The sequence below is a fragment of the Aspergillus tubingensis genome (genome assembly GCF_013340325.1).
Source record: "Aspergillus tubingensis WU-2223L DNA, scaffold_7, whole genome shotgun sequence".
Lineage (NCBI taxonomy): Eukaryota > Fungi > Ascomycota > Eurotiomycetes > Eurotiales > Aspergillaceae > Aspergillus > Aspergillus tubingensis.
In genome coordinates this window covers 2,004,244-2,019,480 of record NW_023336281.1, presented here as the reverse complement: position 1 = coordinate 2,019,480, position 15,237 = coordinate 2,004,244, and the positions used below count along the sequence as shown (strand labels likewise).

At 49.4% G+C, this 15,237-nt stretch overlaps 7 protein-coding genes across 7 annotated transcripts; 4 read left to right on the top strand and 3 right to left on the bottom strand.

Annotated features, from left to right (window-relative positions):
* Positions 1-373: 373 nt before the first annotated feature.
* On the bottom strand, positions 374-1,540 carry AtWU_05643 (thioesterase family protein; the record flags this gene model as incomplete). The annotated part of the gene is made up of 5 exons (XM_035500753.1): positions 374-730; positions 790-959; positions 1,007-1,038; positions 1,095-1,120; positions 1,187-1,540. 5 exons carry the CDS (start codon positions 1,538-1,540, stop codon positions 374-376), a joined length of 939 nt encoding a protein of 312 aa, XP_035356646.1.
* Positions 1,541-2,432: 892 nt separating this feature from the next.
* AtWU_05642 (electron transfer flavoprotein regulatory factor 1) lies at positions 2,433-3,080 on the top strand (the record flags this gene model as incomplete). Its single annotated transcript, XM_035500752.1, has 4 exons — positions 2,433-2,478; positions 2,522-2,725; positions 2,798-2,810; positions 3,032-3,080. 4 exons carry the CDS (start codon positions 2,433-2,435, stop codon positions 3,078-3,080), a joined length of 312 nt encoding a protein of 103 aa, XP_035356645.1.
* Positions 3,081-3,308: 228 nt separating this feature from the next.
* On the bottom strand, positions 3,309-4,508 carry AtWU_05641 (class I SAM-dependent methyltransferase; the record flags this gene model as incomplete). The annotated part of the gene is made up of 1 exon (XM_035500751.1): positions 3,309-4,508. One exon carries the CDS (start codon positions 4,506-4,508, stop codon positions 3,309-3,311), a length of 1,200 nt encoding a protein of 399 aa, XP_035356644.1.
* A 655-nt stretch (positions 4,509-5,163) lies between these two features.
* Positions 5,164-5,881, top strand: AtWU_05640 (uncharacterized protein; the record flags this gene model as incomplete). The annotated part of the gene is made up of 4 exons (XM_035500750.1): positions 5,164-5,223; positions 5,318-5,450; positions 5,647-5,698; positions 5,767-5,881. 4 exons carry the CDS (start codon positions 5,164-5,166, stop codon positions 5,879-5,881), a joined length of 360 nt encoding a protein of 119 aa, XP_035356643.1.
* A 3,502-nt stretch (positions 5,882-9,383) lies between these two features.
* AtWU_05639 (uncharacterized protein) lies at positions 9,384-9,694 on the top strand (the record flags this gene model as incomplete). The annotated part of the gene is made up of 2 exons (XM_035500749.1): positions 9,384-9,471; positions 9,537-9,694. 2 exons carry the CDS (start codon positions 9,384-9,386, stop codon positions 9,692-9,694), a joined length of 246 nt encoding a protein of 81 aa, XP_035356642.1.
* Positions 9,695-10,086: 392 nt separating this feature from the next.
* AtWU_05638 (CCR4-Not complex 3'-5'-exoribonuclease subunit Ccr4) lies at positions 10,087-12,193 on the top strand (the record flags this gene model as incomplete). The annotated part of the gene is made up of 2 exons (XM_035500748.1): positions 10,087-10,945; positions 11,007-12,193. 2 exons carry the CDS (start codon positions 10,087-10,089, stop codon positions 12,191-12,193), a joined length of 2,046 nt encoding a protein of 681 aa, XP_035356641.1.
* Positions 12,194-13,380: 1,187 nt separating this feature from the next.
* On the bottom strand, positions 13,381-14,918 carry AtWU_05637 (tRNA (adenine-N(1)-)-methyltransferase; the record flags this gene model as incomplete). The annotated part of the gene is made up of 4 exons (XM_035500747.1): positions 13,381-14,364; positions 14,438-14,508; positions 14,576-14,722; positions 14,813-14,918. The coding sequence occupies 4 exons, from the start codon at positions 14,916-14,918 to the stop codon at positions 13,381-13,383; spliced, it is 1,308 nt and encodes a 435-aa protein (XP_035356640.1).
* Between the last annotated feature and the right edge of the window lie 319 nt (positions 14,919-15,237).

Below are 15,237 nucleotides of genomic sequence, written 5' to 3'. Positions count from 1 at the left end.
GCCATTCTGGGGTGAGATGGGAGGTGATGAAGAGGTCTCGGGTTATGTCAGATCTAATATGGAAGAGTGAGGACGTACAAAGAAAATTATGTTCAGGCTGTGATGATGAGCCTCATGAACGTTTATGTCGCCCAGGAAGACTTAAGGTGATGGAATACAGCTAGTATCAGTACGCATACTGTATGCCGTGTAGATCGATATATTACCAGTAAGCTTCCATACGTTACCGCACCCCTGTGCTTACAGTACGCGCTTGGTAGCAGAATCTATGCCAGTGCCCTACGCTCGATCCTCCCCATTTACTATGTACATTGTCGATCTTAGATCTGTCGGTCTGCAAAGTTGCCCGAAAGCGGGAAATCAGCCTGCTCCATCACTGCTTCGCAGATCCGGTATCCTCGACCGCATCTTCCCGGTCCCAGCTCTCTGTTTCCAATGTGCGGACCCTCGTTTCTATATCAAGGATGCGCTCCTGCCAGTATCTCTTAGCTTTCTCTTGAAGATCCCAGGTGGATTTGAACTGTTCCATGATAAACGGCGGAAGCTCCGCCTTCTTGATTGCCTTGTAGTCATAAATGACCAGGTCCTCGGAAACGCGGGCAGCGGGCCGTTGGCGAGCCTCGGAGACTATCATCGCATGGAGATAGAACCCATGACGAGGTGCATCAGGGGATGTCGGGTCGTGAACCAGCTTATGATATACCGTAACTTTATCGGGGTAGGTCATGGGCTGCAAAGAGAGACGAAGTATTAGCGATCAGTCCTATATCTCAGCTGAGAAGACCGTACAAATTTGTAGTCAATCTTGATACTTCGAAGAATGAGTCCGATGCCCTTTGAGCTGACAAGATTCAACCACTCTGTCTTATGGGCCGGGTCTATATGCATGGCAAAGTTGCGGGTATAGTACACGCGCGCCGTCTCTGCATATCGGGGGTATGTGACGTTGTTCACATGTCCTAATCAGACGCTCATGATGTTAGACCCCTTGCTGTAATCCACTGACCCAATGTTGCTTTCGAAAGAAATATACACACCCTAGACTCACGAGTTAGTCGACATCACTTGTTACTTGAAAGAAGTTCCTGGCTTACCATGCTGTCCTGTTCGATGCAAGCGCCTACATTAGCATCTATGCATCATGCCATATGTAAGCTGCCATGCACCAGGTGACTATATATCATACCATCTCTCCCCACGCAACGCTCTGTTGGAATAGCCCCCTTCGTGTCTCATCTGTCAAATAGCCTTCGCTGCCAGCGATCAATTCTCGCCAATCCCTTGCAATCTGCTGTAGGATCTCCCCGGCTTCTTGAATCTGTGGGGACTTTAATCCGAACATCATGCATCTGCCGATTCTTCGCTTGGTCATGGTCAGCCATCGTGGATCAATGGTGTGAGGCTTCTTTGGCGTTGTTCTGGGGGCGGAAACGGGGGCATTTCGGAATGCGGTCGAGACAGAGAAGAGTCGGGTGGTAAGTGGTGAAGATTGAGCGGCAAATCCAGCCAGGGGTCGCCTTCCGAGTCTTTGAAGCGACATTATTATGAATTGGAAGTATAGGCGAAGCTAGTTATTGTCAATTGTCAGGATGTCGCTGTTTCCAGCCGAGGAGCTTCCCTCACTTCGGCTAGTTGTCCGGGCGGTTGGAGCTTCGGCTAGCCCCGCGCATTGTTTCCCTCTCTCCGCAAGCTGACATGGCCGGTGCTTGCTTTCTACAATAAGCCCTATTATAAGATCCGATACTTGATTTGTGATGGTCTGTATACAATGCTTAGTACTTATTTACAATATTCAGGCGTTACTGAATACCATCATGCTACTAGTAGCTGTTCCAGCTTCGGGTCATGGATTGATTGAGGCTAGTAAGTAGTATATATACATCCTGAATATCAACCAAGGCGATCGCTCAGCAACCTATGTGATTCACAATTGGATAGATGTGTTTCAGTATTTCATGCATCCTCCTATTGACCAGCATAACTAACCAGTGCAGTCGATTTAGATGTATTATACTAAACACTGCGCAAATCTAACGTCATTATTTCAAGAAACTTCTCGGGGTAACCTAGTACTTAAGACACTCGGATATATCTCCACCCATTACGATCATCAAATACCAATAATCACCAAGGTTTCGAAAGATACTTCGTCACTCTTGAGTATTATTCAAAGAAAGTCATTCATCCAATCCTTCTTAGCATCATAAATCCCCGACCTATACAACAGCTAGTATAATAAGTGCTTACTGGACGGTTACCCCTCCGAGGCAACAAGTAAGGATTCCGCCCGTGCGACGTCACCGGTAGTTACTTGTGTTCCGGCTAACTTCTTCCTAGAGCTGAGAGACAAACAACTTCTTCCTCCTCCACATTCCCACCTCCTTCGGAGAGTCCTGGCCCCCCTATTCCATTGACTGGCAACCCCATTCAATATGACGAATCCAGAACTTCGCGCGCAGGTCATACATATATACAAGGGTATGTGCATCACCCCGACTTCACGCATGCTACCATCTTCCAGTCATTTCTCCCCATTGTCGAATTTCTCGCAGCCAGCAAGCTGATTCCACGCCATCGGTAGAGCTGCTCTTCCTTGGTCGCAATTATCCCCTAGGCTACGAATATTATCGGAACAGGTTACATAAAGCATTTTCCAGCCAAGCGCATCTGGATAATGAGGAGCAGATCCGAAAAGGGATTGCTAGAGCGGAATTTGTCAAAAAGGGTACGTTTGACACATGTTTATATTGTTTGCCAGGATATTGAAACTAAGCTGATAATTGGTTCTATTCTACAGAAATCGAAGCATTGTGAGTTACCTTGTGCCCCTCCCTTACCGAAATCACGTCGGCGCCAGACTGCGTGCAATTCCTTATCTACAAACGGTGATGCATGTGAAAGTCCAAGTACTAGTACATCTATATTTAATTCTGCCTATCAACCATGTCCATCCGAATATTCATCGTCTCATAATTATCGAGATAAATCAGGCTCGACAATGTCAGCACCAATGCTGACCAAAAGTGCCCAGGTACTATCTGAAGCGATATCGCACCTTGAAACAGCGCTATGAAAATTAAATGATCCCGGCCGTTCAAAATACCATGGAGCCTTAATAACACGTTCTCAAGAATATTACACCAAGGAATATATATATGCGAAAACTGAAAGGAGAAAAAAGTGGGGTATCACCAATATGAGAGAGACCAATGGTCACGACGCTTTCCGTGTCTTTTTTTTTTTTTTTCTTTCCCGCGTTCGCCAGAATACCGGCAATTGAGCTTGTATCCTCTTCGCTGGAAGACGATTCATTTCTTTCGTCCCCACCAAGCGCTTACTTCCAAGCACTCCCCATTCGCGAGGCTTCCCTTCTGGAACAGATCGGCAATCATGGCAGCCCACCACCTGTCCCATTCATCTCTGGTCTTACCACTAGCTTCCATGAGGATATGCTCCATGCCCTCAATCATCTGAACTACGGTCAAAAGGGCCGTGCGCCGGATGGACAATTGATCTGCGGTCAACTGTCTGCGTGACGCGCCGACCGGATCCTTCCCATGACCTTCACGTTCCCACCGTAGTTCGCCCAGCGGGATAGCGATGCGGCGACTATCAACGTTCTCTAGTACGTCGACTTCTGAGTTAAAAGACAAACCAATTGTCGCACACGGCAAGGCTGTCAATTTGCGTCGGTCGAAGGCCTTTTCGACCCAGGAGTTATAGTCCTGGAGAAACTTGTTCTGAACACGTGTGAAGGGAGTTGCGGAAGAAAAGGTGTAGGTCGCGGTCGCATCGGCCGTCTCTTGTTCCCTTGACGCCAATTTGCGCGCGGGTGCAGGATTGGGAAGCAAAGATCGAAAGACCCAGTCAGAGTCCCAAATCTCCAGAATTCCGCCGGATTTGAGCACCCTCAGTGGCTCGCTTAACCCGGACGCTTGCAGCGCCGGACTAGCTGGACACATTCCTGCGTCCTTAATGAAGACAAAGTCGAAATAATCGTCGGGGAAAGGCAGGCGGGGCTTCCGAAGGTCGTGCCTTCGAAATTGCCAATGGACACCTTTCTTGCGCAGATCGGGGGCGACGGAGACGATGTCGATACCGTGGAAAGACACGTTGCGGTGGCCGCGTCGAGTGAAATATTCATGGCTCATACTGGACCAGAGGCCTGAACCACATGCGATTTCCAGAACCCGCTTTGGGGGTCGGTCGGCGAGGTGGGGGTTGCAGAATGGACCCCCGAACACGCGCATGAGCATGAGCGAGCGCAGGGTCTGACGATGGATCTCCTGAAGATCGCAGGGGAGAGGGTAGTTATTTTCAGGGTCTCTAAGATATGTGCGATCGCCCTGGCGGATCAGGGGAAAGTTGGAGTAGTCATTGAGGGAGGTTAAAGAAGAGGTAGATGTCGCAGCGAGGGTTGGGCCGGTCGAACTGGTAGTCGAATGGAGATCGGAGCCTGAAGTTGCGGCAGGCGCAAAAGTCGCAGGCCCGTTTGACATCATATCCATTTTGGCAGCGAAGATTGGGTTGTCATCGATCTGGTACAGCTAGCAACAACGATTTGCATGCTTGCATACGACAATGGCGACGCAGATCGATCACGGACGGGGCAGAGACGCGATTAATATGGACATGGTAATGTAATGTGGAAGGGAAAGAGCGTGGGAGGCGAAGTGAAACAAACGCTAGTCGGAGGGGGCGGGGAGGAGGAGGAGGGAAGCGAAAGTGAGGCAGTCCGGATACAGTTCCAGGCGGCCTCGACCCATGGGAAGCGAGAACGGGGAGAAGAAGAGGAGGAAGAAGAGGAAGAGGAGGAATGAGGAATAATAATGAGGAGAGAGGGAGAGGACGATGGAGGGGGGGCAAAAACCACATCGTGACCGAAAACGAAATCGCCCCGGCTCGATTAAATGAACCCCCCTTAGGGCCACTCCACTATGACTGCGACTGCCTTTTACTACTTTCTGCCACTAATCTTCTGGCGGGATTCCGGACGGCGACCTCCCCGAACTGAGCGATTTCACATCCTCGTTTTGGGTGGATTCGCTCCGTAGATACTATACATAACTTAATCTGTCACTTTTATTTACTTTTCTAAGTTGATTTTTCACTACTCAAAATCGGCGCCTGGTACAAAAGGTATCTGCCGAAAGACTCCGGACGATGGAGCTGAACGAATGCGCCCGCTTGGTGGTGGCGGAAAAGCTCCCACCACCACTACAAGTATGCTCCTCCTCAAACCAAACACAAATACTAACCAACCCGCCCGCATAAGCCCTGCTGATCTGATACCAATGACTGTTGTTTTCTCCTGCAGCTGCATCCAAGATCAACAGCCCGAGCTACGGGTTATTGGTTCGATTATTTGCGTTCACTGTTCCGCCCGGTGCCATCTGATCTCTCTTATGCAGAATCAGAATCCGTACATGCGCAGAGGCTACCGGGTGAAGGTGAGCTGAATCCGTATTCCAGATCCGTTTCGAGTGGTCTCGGCTATCTGGGAACCGCCCAAAACTGGGCCCCTTGTCTGGAACTGAATAAGTTCAATGGTCCAAACAAGAATCAAGGTTACAGCGGAGAAAGTGCCATCCGTGGTTCTTGTTGCAATCCCAAATCTGGCCGATTGAGCTGCTAACAAAAAAGAAGGACTGATAACGATAGCCGGAGTAATGATGAAACTGGGCACGTCCACTGCGAAGTACCCTGCTTCATCCCTTACCCAAGTTCACGGGTCACCCACTCAAGTTCTGACGCCCGAATCCACAGGCCAGCCCACATAGAGCCCTGCCCGGACATGCCGACATCCCACGGAACTGGAAGAACCGCGGCAGATGCTGCTGACTTGCTGAGCTTCCTAGATGGGTCACCTCACGTCTCCTGATGACACAAGGCAGAAAAATTGCCTTTCTGACGGAATCCGTCCGTTAGACTAAGGGGCGGAGAAGGAAGCAGTTGTTGATCAAGAAAAGTCAAATCAGATATTAAAATATCGAATTATTAACCAAAAAGAAATAGTTACATCTTTTTCTTTTTTTTTTTCCCCTTAGGGAGACAGAAAGATTCTAAGACCCGTCTAGCCTAGTCTCAGGCTCTCTTTTAGGCTATTAGCGACTGACTCCTTGACATCATGATTGTTTTGGCGTTAGCGACTTGATAATTTCAACAATATTAACGAACAAATTTGGGTAGCCGTGTGGGACTGAAGAATCCTAGCAGTGATTTGTAGTAACGATGGCGCTGCCGACGCGACCACTCACTTGTTGACTTTCCATCCTGACCAACCCTAACTACTCTATTCCGATGGATCTCGGAAGAAGAATAACAAACGGGTAAAGTGCATCGTAACAAATTTGTTAACGAAGGCCAGATCCTGTTCCATCCTACCAGGATCAATTCCCCCAACCAAGCAAGTATCAGTCGGCTGGAATAATCCTTTCTTTTTCCACCTGACAGACATTTGAAGGGGGAAAATTACATACATGAACCACCAACCAGAAGCCCAAGGACAGATAATTATTTAGTAACCACTACTAGTACTTACTGCTTAGTTACAATGGAAAAAACAAATAATAATCCAATTGTTGTTGGTTGGATTTTGGCCCACGCCGGCCGCAACGCTCCGCCGCCCACCCAGGATGATTATGCATGCCGGGGCCACTTTTCAACCTGAAAAGACACGTGCTTGCACGGGTCACTTGTTGCCCTGTCAGAGATTGCTCTTTTAACCACTATCCATTCCACTACTAATTGACTATTTGGGCATTCTTTCCGAGCTCAAGTCTGTCTGGGCTTATTCCGTAGTCCTTCTGGTGGTTTTCTTCTTTCTAGGCGCCAATCTCTTCTCCTCCACACACCCCCGTCACCCCCTTTTCTTTCCCCTTTTGTCGATGAACTGTTACAGGTTTCTTTCCATGTCGTTGTGGTGATGCTGTCAGCTTATGGATTGTCATATTTGAAGCTATTAAGGTGTCAGATTCTGTAACATCGGTTCTTATTCCGCCAGTCGGAGGTTTCTGATAATGAGTGCTGGTTTGGAATGCTGGTGGGGTTGAAACCAAACTGCCTCCAGCTGTCAGCATTGATGATGTGATTAGATCTCTTGAAGTCTGTTCCCTGCTGCCTTGAGTTGTACACATGCTTCGGTATTCGTACAGACTGTTGTACTACTGCCGGAAAACCTAATGTGTAACAGTTTCATCCTCGTGCATGCTGTTTCACACACTGCACTTATACTTTGGACATAGTTACCCAGCGTCTTGGTTATGTTACAATCACCCTACTCACCCTAACTACATACGTAGTTTTACCCCTTTGATCCCTTTGTAAGAAAATCAGTTCTACCGATTAACTATGTCATCCAGACAACCATTGACTGCTACTCTTGTGAGACCCTCACATGATCCCATGACCAAGGGTGACGATCTGATGTTAACTAGAATGGCAGTGCAACTAGACTAGATAAACTCGAACACGATTATACTAACTAGTATACTAGGCTGAACGAGACTACTACTAATGTATATCAAATCAGCGTCAACTCTCTACAGATACTAGTCTTCATGATCTCCGGAGCTAATGTTGATCGCAAGCCAAGCTGCTTTGCTCTTAGCAACCTTAGTAGAAGTATCGAGTAAATGTGTACAAGTAGAGTTCAGTCCTTGGCATACGGAGGCCAAGCAATGATGAATGGACAGGTTAATCCTCGAAATCTTACTAACGATTCTACTTATTCTTGATCGATAACTGCTTAATTGATTGAGACTATTACGGAGATCGATCTACTGCGCCGGGGGTTCTCTATCATCATTATTATGCTCAAGGGCTTTACATATCGAAATTCGGAACCAACTGAAACATTGCAAGGGATGAGTATTTCATCATCTGTCGCAAATAGATGCCATAGGCATTCATTGACCTCGGAGAACGAGTCCGGCGTGCAGGTATGTGGCAGGTGTATGTATGTGTGGCTGGCATGTTTCTATGCATTCCTGCTGCACCTGGGGTTCCAGCAAGGAGGGGGTTTGGTTTGCTAACGGTTACTGCTTGTCATTATTTTTGACAGACAGGGCTTGCTGCATAACAGTCGAAGCTGGTGGCAGTTCGAATGCGGTATATTATTTTTTTTGAGTTCACTTGGAAATCCTGCTTTGTCCCCAGAAAGGGGGTTTGCTGTAGCCTTGATGACTGGCTACTACAAATGGGGTACAAATTGTACAAGTGGCAATTTGTGTATGAATTTAACTTCCAGTGACACATATCTACCCGTTTTTCGACGATGAGTGTTTATTCGCAGAAATTAGGCAACATTTGGATTTTTTTTAGGTAGTCCAGATGGATAATGCTCAGAGCACGTCCTGGGGTTGCTGAGACACTGCTTGGCTGGGGGCTTATACGAGGATCATTACCCACCAAGACACCTTAAGTATCCCACAACCTCGTATTTTTCACGTGAGACGCATGCATTTGGCATCATATTGGGTTGCAAGGGGATGGGTGCTCGTCTACCAGGGGTTTCGGTTTTACAAAGAACTGAGAAGAACGCTTCAGACCGTTCTGGAAACATGGGCCCCTTTTGCGCTCACCCAACAATTAGCTGAAATGTGTCCAGAGTTAGTTGGGACCTTGCTCGATTAGTTAGATAGTGCCAAGTGGTCAGTGACCGAAAGCAATAAAGGGGTGCTATATAGCATAATAGTAACCTATAGCCCTCCTAAATATTTCTTGCATTGCCTATCGGAAGCAACCGAGCGAGTGAGCCACTGTGGTGTCAGTGCAAGGAATGTGTGGTCTTGATATGGGCTCCGTCATAGGGTCACGGGAGCGTGTTGGCACAGGCGATATGGCCAGTTTAATATAGATAAGATAGTGTGGCAAGTCCCTCCATGGACTGTGGAAGTCATTGTAGGGTGATATAGTAGTGACAATTGTGATATTGAAGAAAATGTAGACGCTGTCTTAGTCGGATATGCTTCATGCAAAAAGCAAGATGTAGCATATCTTCGATACTTCTGAATGCGTGTGGGCTGTTGACTGCTGAATGCCTCCTTACTTGTGCAGTGACCCCCGCGGATCGCCTAGTCCCCTCAATAATTGGGAATATGGGGCAGTGAAGGACCGATGCTGAGATCTTGTCCGGTTGCCGTTCTCCTGGGGGAGGTTAATAGGGTAGCGATGCTCACTTGGTGAGAAAAAGACAGATAATCTGTACAGACGTTGTCTATTGACTTCAGAACATCCCCTGCTCGCTGGGAGATATCCTTGTTCAGGGAAGAAGACCCAAGTCTGGAGGTGTGCTTGTCAAGGCTGGTCTTGGCTTTGCCATTGGCGGCGAATCACGCCCGCCGGATGTGACATCACGTGACACCGGCGACCTCCCGCCTTCGATGCAAACCACTTCGCAGCGTCAAGGCGACTGTGTCTCATCCCAACAAGCTGCCGGCGCCTTTGCTACGTCTTCAGACCTATTTTCAAGTGCGCATTGTTCACTCTCCTCCAGCGAGTTTGTCTCTGAGAGTCCAACCTGACCTTGTTCCCAGGATTCTCAACAGACTTTCGTCGTCCGTCCTCTTGTGTCTCGGTCGCCCGACGCCCGCCGTATCGTTCAACCCTCGATCGCTTTCCCGATCTCCATCTCCCCAGGACTGCATCTCGAAACCGTGTGCAACCAGCATTGGCTAAATTGCTGCGGTTGTGATTCCAGCCTATCCTTAGATTGGGGTGGTTCCGCTTCAGGACCCCATGTTGAAGAGAAGGAGAGAACGCATTCGATCCCCGACTCCTCTCTCTCCTGCCACCGCCGCCTCCCCGAGCCCAACCCTGCCAGCCTCAACCTACCCTAGGAACATTCAACCGATCGACCTACGGTCTCGTCTGCCACGTTAAATGGCAGATGGTACCTACAGGTTCCAGCAGCCTGGGGCCGGGCAGTTCTTCTTCCAAACACAAACGCAACAGCACTCTCACCAACGTCATCTCGTACGCAACGGGACAAACTCCCCCACTGGAAGACTAAAATTTAGTCACGACACTCCTTCTCCCTCACGTTCACCTCCGATCAACCAAGCTGCTGCCTTGAACCCCTTCACGATGTATACACAAACCCACCAAGGGCAGCATGTCATGATGAATGGCGGCCAGGCCCACCAGCGATTTGGCATGCAGATCCCCAAGTTCCAATCGCAGAGCCATCACCCCCACCCCGCACAGCAAGCCCATCACCATGCCCATCACAACCAAGCTTCTCATAGCATCAATCACCAGCACAACTTCTCCAGTGGGGCATTGGCTGCCGCCACTCCGCACTTCACTCCCGGCCCCCTCCAGAATGGCGCTCATGTTAACGTGGACGAAGATATTGACGAGACCATGAACGAACATTGGCAGCAGCAACTTCAGCTGGCTGCGGAGTCACGGCAGGCAAGCTCCCCGCATTATTACGCCCGCACCGTCGCACAGCAAACCAAGGGTATCCAGATTGCGCCCAGTCAGCCTGAGCAACAAGAGAATGGGAGCGGCGATCGCAATGGCCTGGTGAAGTCCAAGCCTGCTCCTCGGCAAGGCTGGCATGCTCTTGATTTCGGCGGACAGGGTCTCCGCGCGCTTGCGACATCTTTGTTTCACTATACTTTCCTCGAGAAATTGTACCTCAATCACAACAAGTTGAAGACGCTCCCTCCGGCGATTGGCCAACTGCGGAAGCTCACCCACTTGGATCTGTCGAGCAATGATATTTCGGAGCTCCCCGAAGAGATCGGTATGCTCACAAGCTTGAAGCAGCTCCTCCTGTTTGATAACAACATTCGCACGCTTCCGTTCGAGATGGGTTATCTTTATAGATTAGAGATGTTGGGAATTGAAGGGAACCCTCTGAATGATATTTTGAAGTCTCAGATCATCAAGGAAGGAACCAAGGCCCTAGTCCGGTATCTGAGGGAAGAAATGCCAGGTTTGTGCTCACGACTCAAAGCTCTCACCATGCACCTCATACTAACTTCGTTTCCTAAAAGTGCATCTTCCTCCCCCGGATAGAGATTGGATCATCCTGGATGAGACCTCTAGCTCCTCCAACACTTCCATCGAGAAGATTACCGTCCTTTCCCACAACGCCCTCTGCGACTCTTCCGCAACCCCGAGTCACTTCGGTTATACCCCGTCCCGTGTCCTTTCTTGGGAATTCAGACGCGAGCTTATCCTGAGCGAGCTGAGGTCTCACGACTCGGACATTATCTGTCTGCAGGAAATCGACCAAGGCAGTTACAATGGATTTTTCCGGGAGCAGCTGGCTTATAACGATTACAAGGGTGTATACTGGCCTAGAGGTAGAGCTATGGGTATGCAAGAGGAGGAAGCGAAGTCGGTCGATGGCTGTGCCACCTTCTTCAAGGGAAGCAAGTTCATCCTTCTCGATAAGCAGATGATCAACTTCGGTCAAACAGCAGTGCGGCGACCGGATGCCAAGGGTCAAGATGACATTTACAACAGACTCTGGCAGAAGGATCACATTGCGGTAGTCATCTTCCTGGAGAACCGGCTGACAGGCTCCCGCTTCATCGTCGTGAACGCGCATCTCTACTGGGACCCTGCTTTCAAGGACGTGAAGTTGATTCAGACCGCCATTTTGATGGAGGAGATCACTAAGCTCTCCGAGAAGTACGCGAAATTCCCACCGTGTACTGACAAGACTGCATTCCGCTTCTCGGAAGCAGAAGGTGAATCGGAAACTCCTCCACCTGAGCCTGCACCGTCTATGGAGTATGCCAGTGGTGATCAGATCCCGCTATTCATGTGCGGTGATTTCAACTCGGCGCCTGGGTCGGCAGCGTACAACTTGGTCGCACACGGCCGGCTCACGGAGTCCCATCCGGACCTGGAGAAGAGGCTCTACGGCAACCTTAGTCGGGTCGGTATGACGCACCCGTTCAAGCTGAAGTCGGCGTACAACTCGATTGGCGAGCTGAGCTTCACGAACTATACTCCGGACTTCAAGGATATTCTTGACTATATTTGGTATACTTCCAACACACTTCATGTCTCGGCGTTACTTGGGGAGGTGGACAAGGACTATCTGCAGAAGGTGCCCGGGTTCCCCAATTTTCATTTTCCAAGTGATCATGTCGCATTATTTGCGGAGTTTACAGTTAAAGGGAAAAAGGGAAAGGTTGTGGAAGCGGATTTTGGGCCGCAACGGAATTGAAGGGACGGTGCATGTTGAATCTTACGAGACTGGTGTTTGTGTAGCCGGTTCATCTTGTTATCTCGGAATCTTTGGGGGCCTTTCGCGTGTCTGTGGTGTTAACTCTTTTTACTCCTTTTCTTTCTTCTTACGCTATCATGCTCTTGTTGCATTTTGTTTCTTTTCTTCTTTTCTTCCTTCCATTCTTGTGAGTTTACTTCCTGCTTACTGCTGTCGCCCAGCGGACTTTCGTTCAAATGGAACTCTGCGTATCCATGCATCATCTTTGGAAAGTAGTCAGTCACATCGGCGCAGCAGCTTTGCTTTATCTCACGCAACACACACTCACACTCTCTCACGCTCTCTTTCTACTACTACTACGTCGTTCCTCCTCCCAGCTTTGGTATGTGTTAGGATCTGATTATGCCTTTTCTTCTTCTTAACGACGATATTTTTATCTCTTCACTTTCCAACATGCTTTTCTCCATTTGTTGTAGATTGAATCTCACGAACGGATTCTCTCTCTCTCCTTTCTTAACCTTTCTTCATCTCATCTCAATATTTTGCACTTAGGCGGGCGAATCGGTCTCATCTGTACCTCTTCTCTGTGTGTGGTGTATGTATGTGCTCGTTGTATCCTTAGGCGACTACTACTTCTACTACTGGTTGGTCGGCGGTTTTCTTTTCACGTACGTGCCTGTTGGTTTGGGCTTCGTTGGTTTGGGATTCGCTTGACGTTTATAGCTGAGCTTGTTGGTCGTTGATCTTTCTCTTTTACCTTCTTTGATGTAGAAAGGGAGAGTGGGTGGTTGATTTGACTTAGGCTGTTGTTTAGTATGGGGAATCGGGAATGGGGGTAGTGCGTTTGCTATTAGTGTATTTGAATAAGCCTGTTCTTATTTATTTTGTTATTTTTCCTTTGATTAGGTCTCTTACTTTTGGGGCTTTTCTCTATCTATTCATTAAGGTTGTAGATTGTAGTTCGGTGAGTGCATACGTGTATGCTCTTTTGGATAATGGAGTGCATTGTCTGAATTCAACGTATGCGAGGATGGTCATAGGACATAATTGATATTTGAGTAATAGTACATGAGGTAGGTCTTTCTTCTATGGTATGCATGTTGGTACAAATGGGTATCCAAGAATACTGTAGGTAGGTAGGCATATAAAGCGGGGAATAGTTTGAAGCTCAGCTCAGCTCAGCTCACTTAGCTCCTCCGCGCATCCTCCTCTATCTTTCTCCAGATTCCAACAAAGCCACCGCCCACAATCCGCGCGCCAACCTTTGGCCTGCACACAAGCACACTGTCTTCCTCCTTGGGCGTCTTCTCTTCAGCAACATCTGCAGACTCAGTCTCAACGGCACCCGTCTCGACGGACTCCTCTGAACCGGAACCCTCCTCGGTGGAGGAAGCCACCGACACATTATCCCGGGACTTCTTCACCGCGTGCCGGATATCCCATAGCCGACCACTGCTGATCCCGTTTCCGAGCTCGACAACCTTATCCTGGACGAATGGTAGTCTCTGTCGACGAATGAGCTCCACACAGTCGCCGATCTGCGTCACGCTCGGCATGAAAACAGCTAGAATGCCGTCCCGCTTCAGGATGGAGGCGACGTGGGGAATCCGTAGATGCGCGGAGGGCATATCCAGGATCGCGTAGGAGAGGAACGGCTCAACCTCATCTTTCTTGAGCGAGGAAAGGAGGCCTGTCGGTGCGCGTTGTCTCTTCTGCTCTGCGATCCAGTCCTCTACGTGCCCGGCGTAGAAGTCCACATTGCCTGCGTAGATGCCGCGACGGAAACCGCGGACGATGCCTTCGGCGTGGACGGAGGATTTGGGCGTCACGTCGACGCTGTGGATGATTGCTTTGCGTTGGGAGCGCCAGGCGTCCCAGTTCTCCTGGTCGGGGTCCACGGTCGTTTCTGAAGCGCCATCTGCGGGCGGCTGTAACTTGCGGGTCGGAACCTCGCCGGGTTTGGTGGGTAGGTATGTGACTTGCGAGCTTGGGGGGAGGGGTGGAGGAGTAAAGTTGGCGCCTTGGATGGCGCGCGCTAGGTGTAGGGTCAGGGAGCCGTGGCCGGTGCCGGATTCGAGGATTTCAAGGGGCGGTGTGTATGTTCCTTCGGCTGGGGGTGCGATGTGGATGTCGAGGAGGGAAACGATGAGGTTGGCGTCTGCTGAATAGATCTAATGGCATGCGTTAATGAGGAATTGGGGGTGGTCGTGGTATTCGTTGACGACGGTGTAGTTAGATTCGTACCGGCGTGACTAGACGGGGGGTCATGGCAACATATTCTTCGAGGGTAGGGAGGGAGAGTCGGTATTCAGGGCCTGTATTCAATGGAGATTATTAGAATGCGCCCGGCTAGGTTAATACTGGAATGAGGAAGATACTGACCTTTCCGCGCCTGCACCAGATCCCGTACTCTCCGGCCGATGATGTTGTCGTGCTCCAATTGTCCGCGACGAGTGTCGGATTTATGACCCTTCCGCAAAGGTTTGCTTAGTAGCGGCGACTTGCCATGAACCACAACTCTATCTCCCTCTAAGTGGTGGATTTAATCTGTTAGTGTGGGATGGCGCGCAAACTGTGAACGAGCGAACGGCGTTCAGTCGAATAAAAGGTGTGACATACCCCGAAAGACGGAGAAATTGGTGTCGATTGAGCGGGCATAGCGAGGGACAGGAGTGGAAGATGTTAAGCCTAGGGCTCGACGCAATGATTGCAGTAGACGAGCCATGGCGTGTGATGATTCAGAGGGAGTGATGCCCTCAATCAAGTGTCCGAGAAAGTATCGGCGCCGAAAGATCGAGCATCAAAAATTCGGGACTTTGAATTGGAGACTCGCCGGGAAGATACTCGGTTCGGCTAGACCCAGAATGGTCAGAAAATTAGCATTTAGACAAGGGAAATAAGACTGGCTCCACCGAAAAGAGGACAATTCCAGCTTTTAGTGTCGCGCTGGAAATTATGGGGAACTCCGCATGGGTCCATCGCTGGTGGTGATTGTCCCTCCTTTGCACTTGATCGAGTCTAGTCTCTCTGCTTTCTCACCGCGG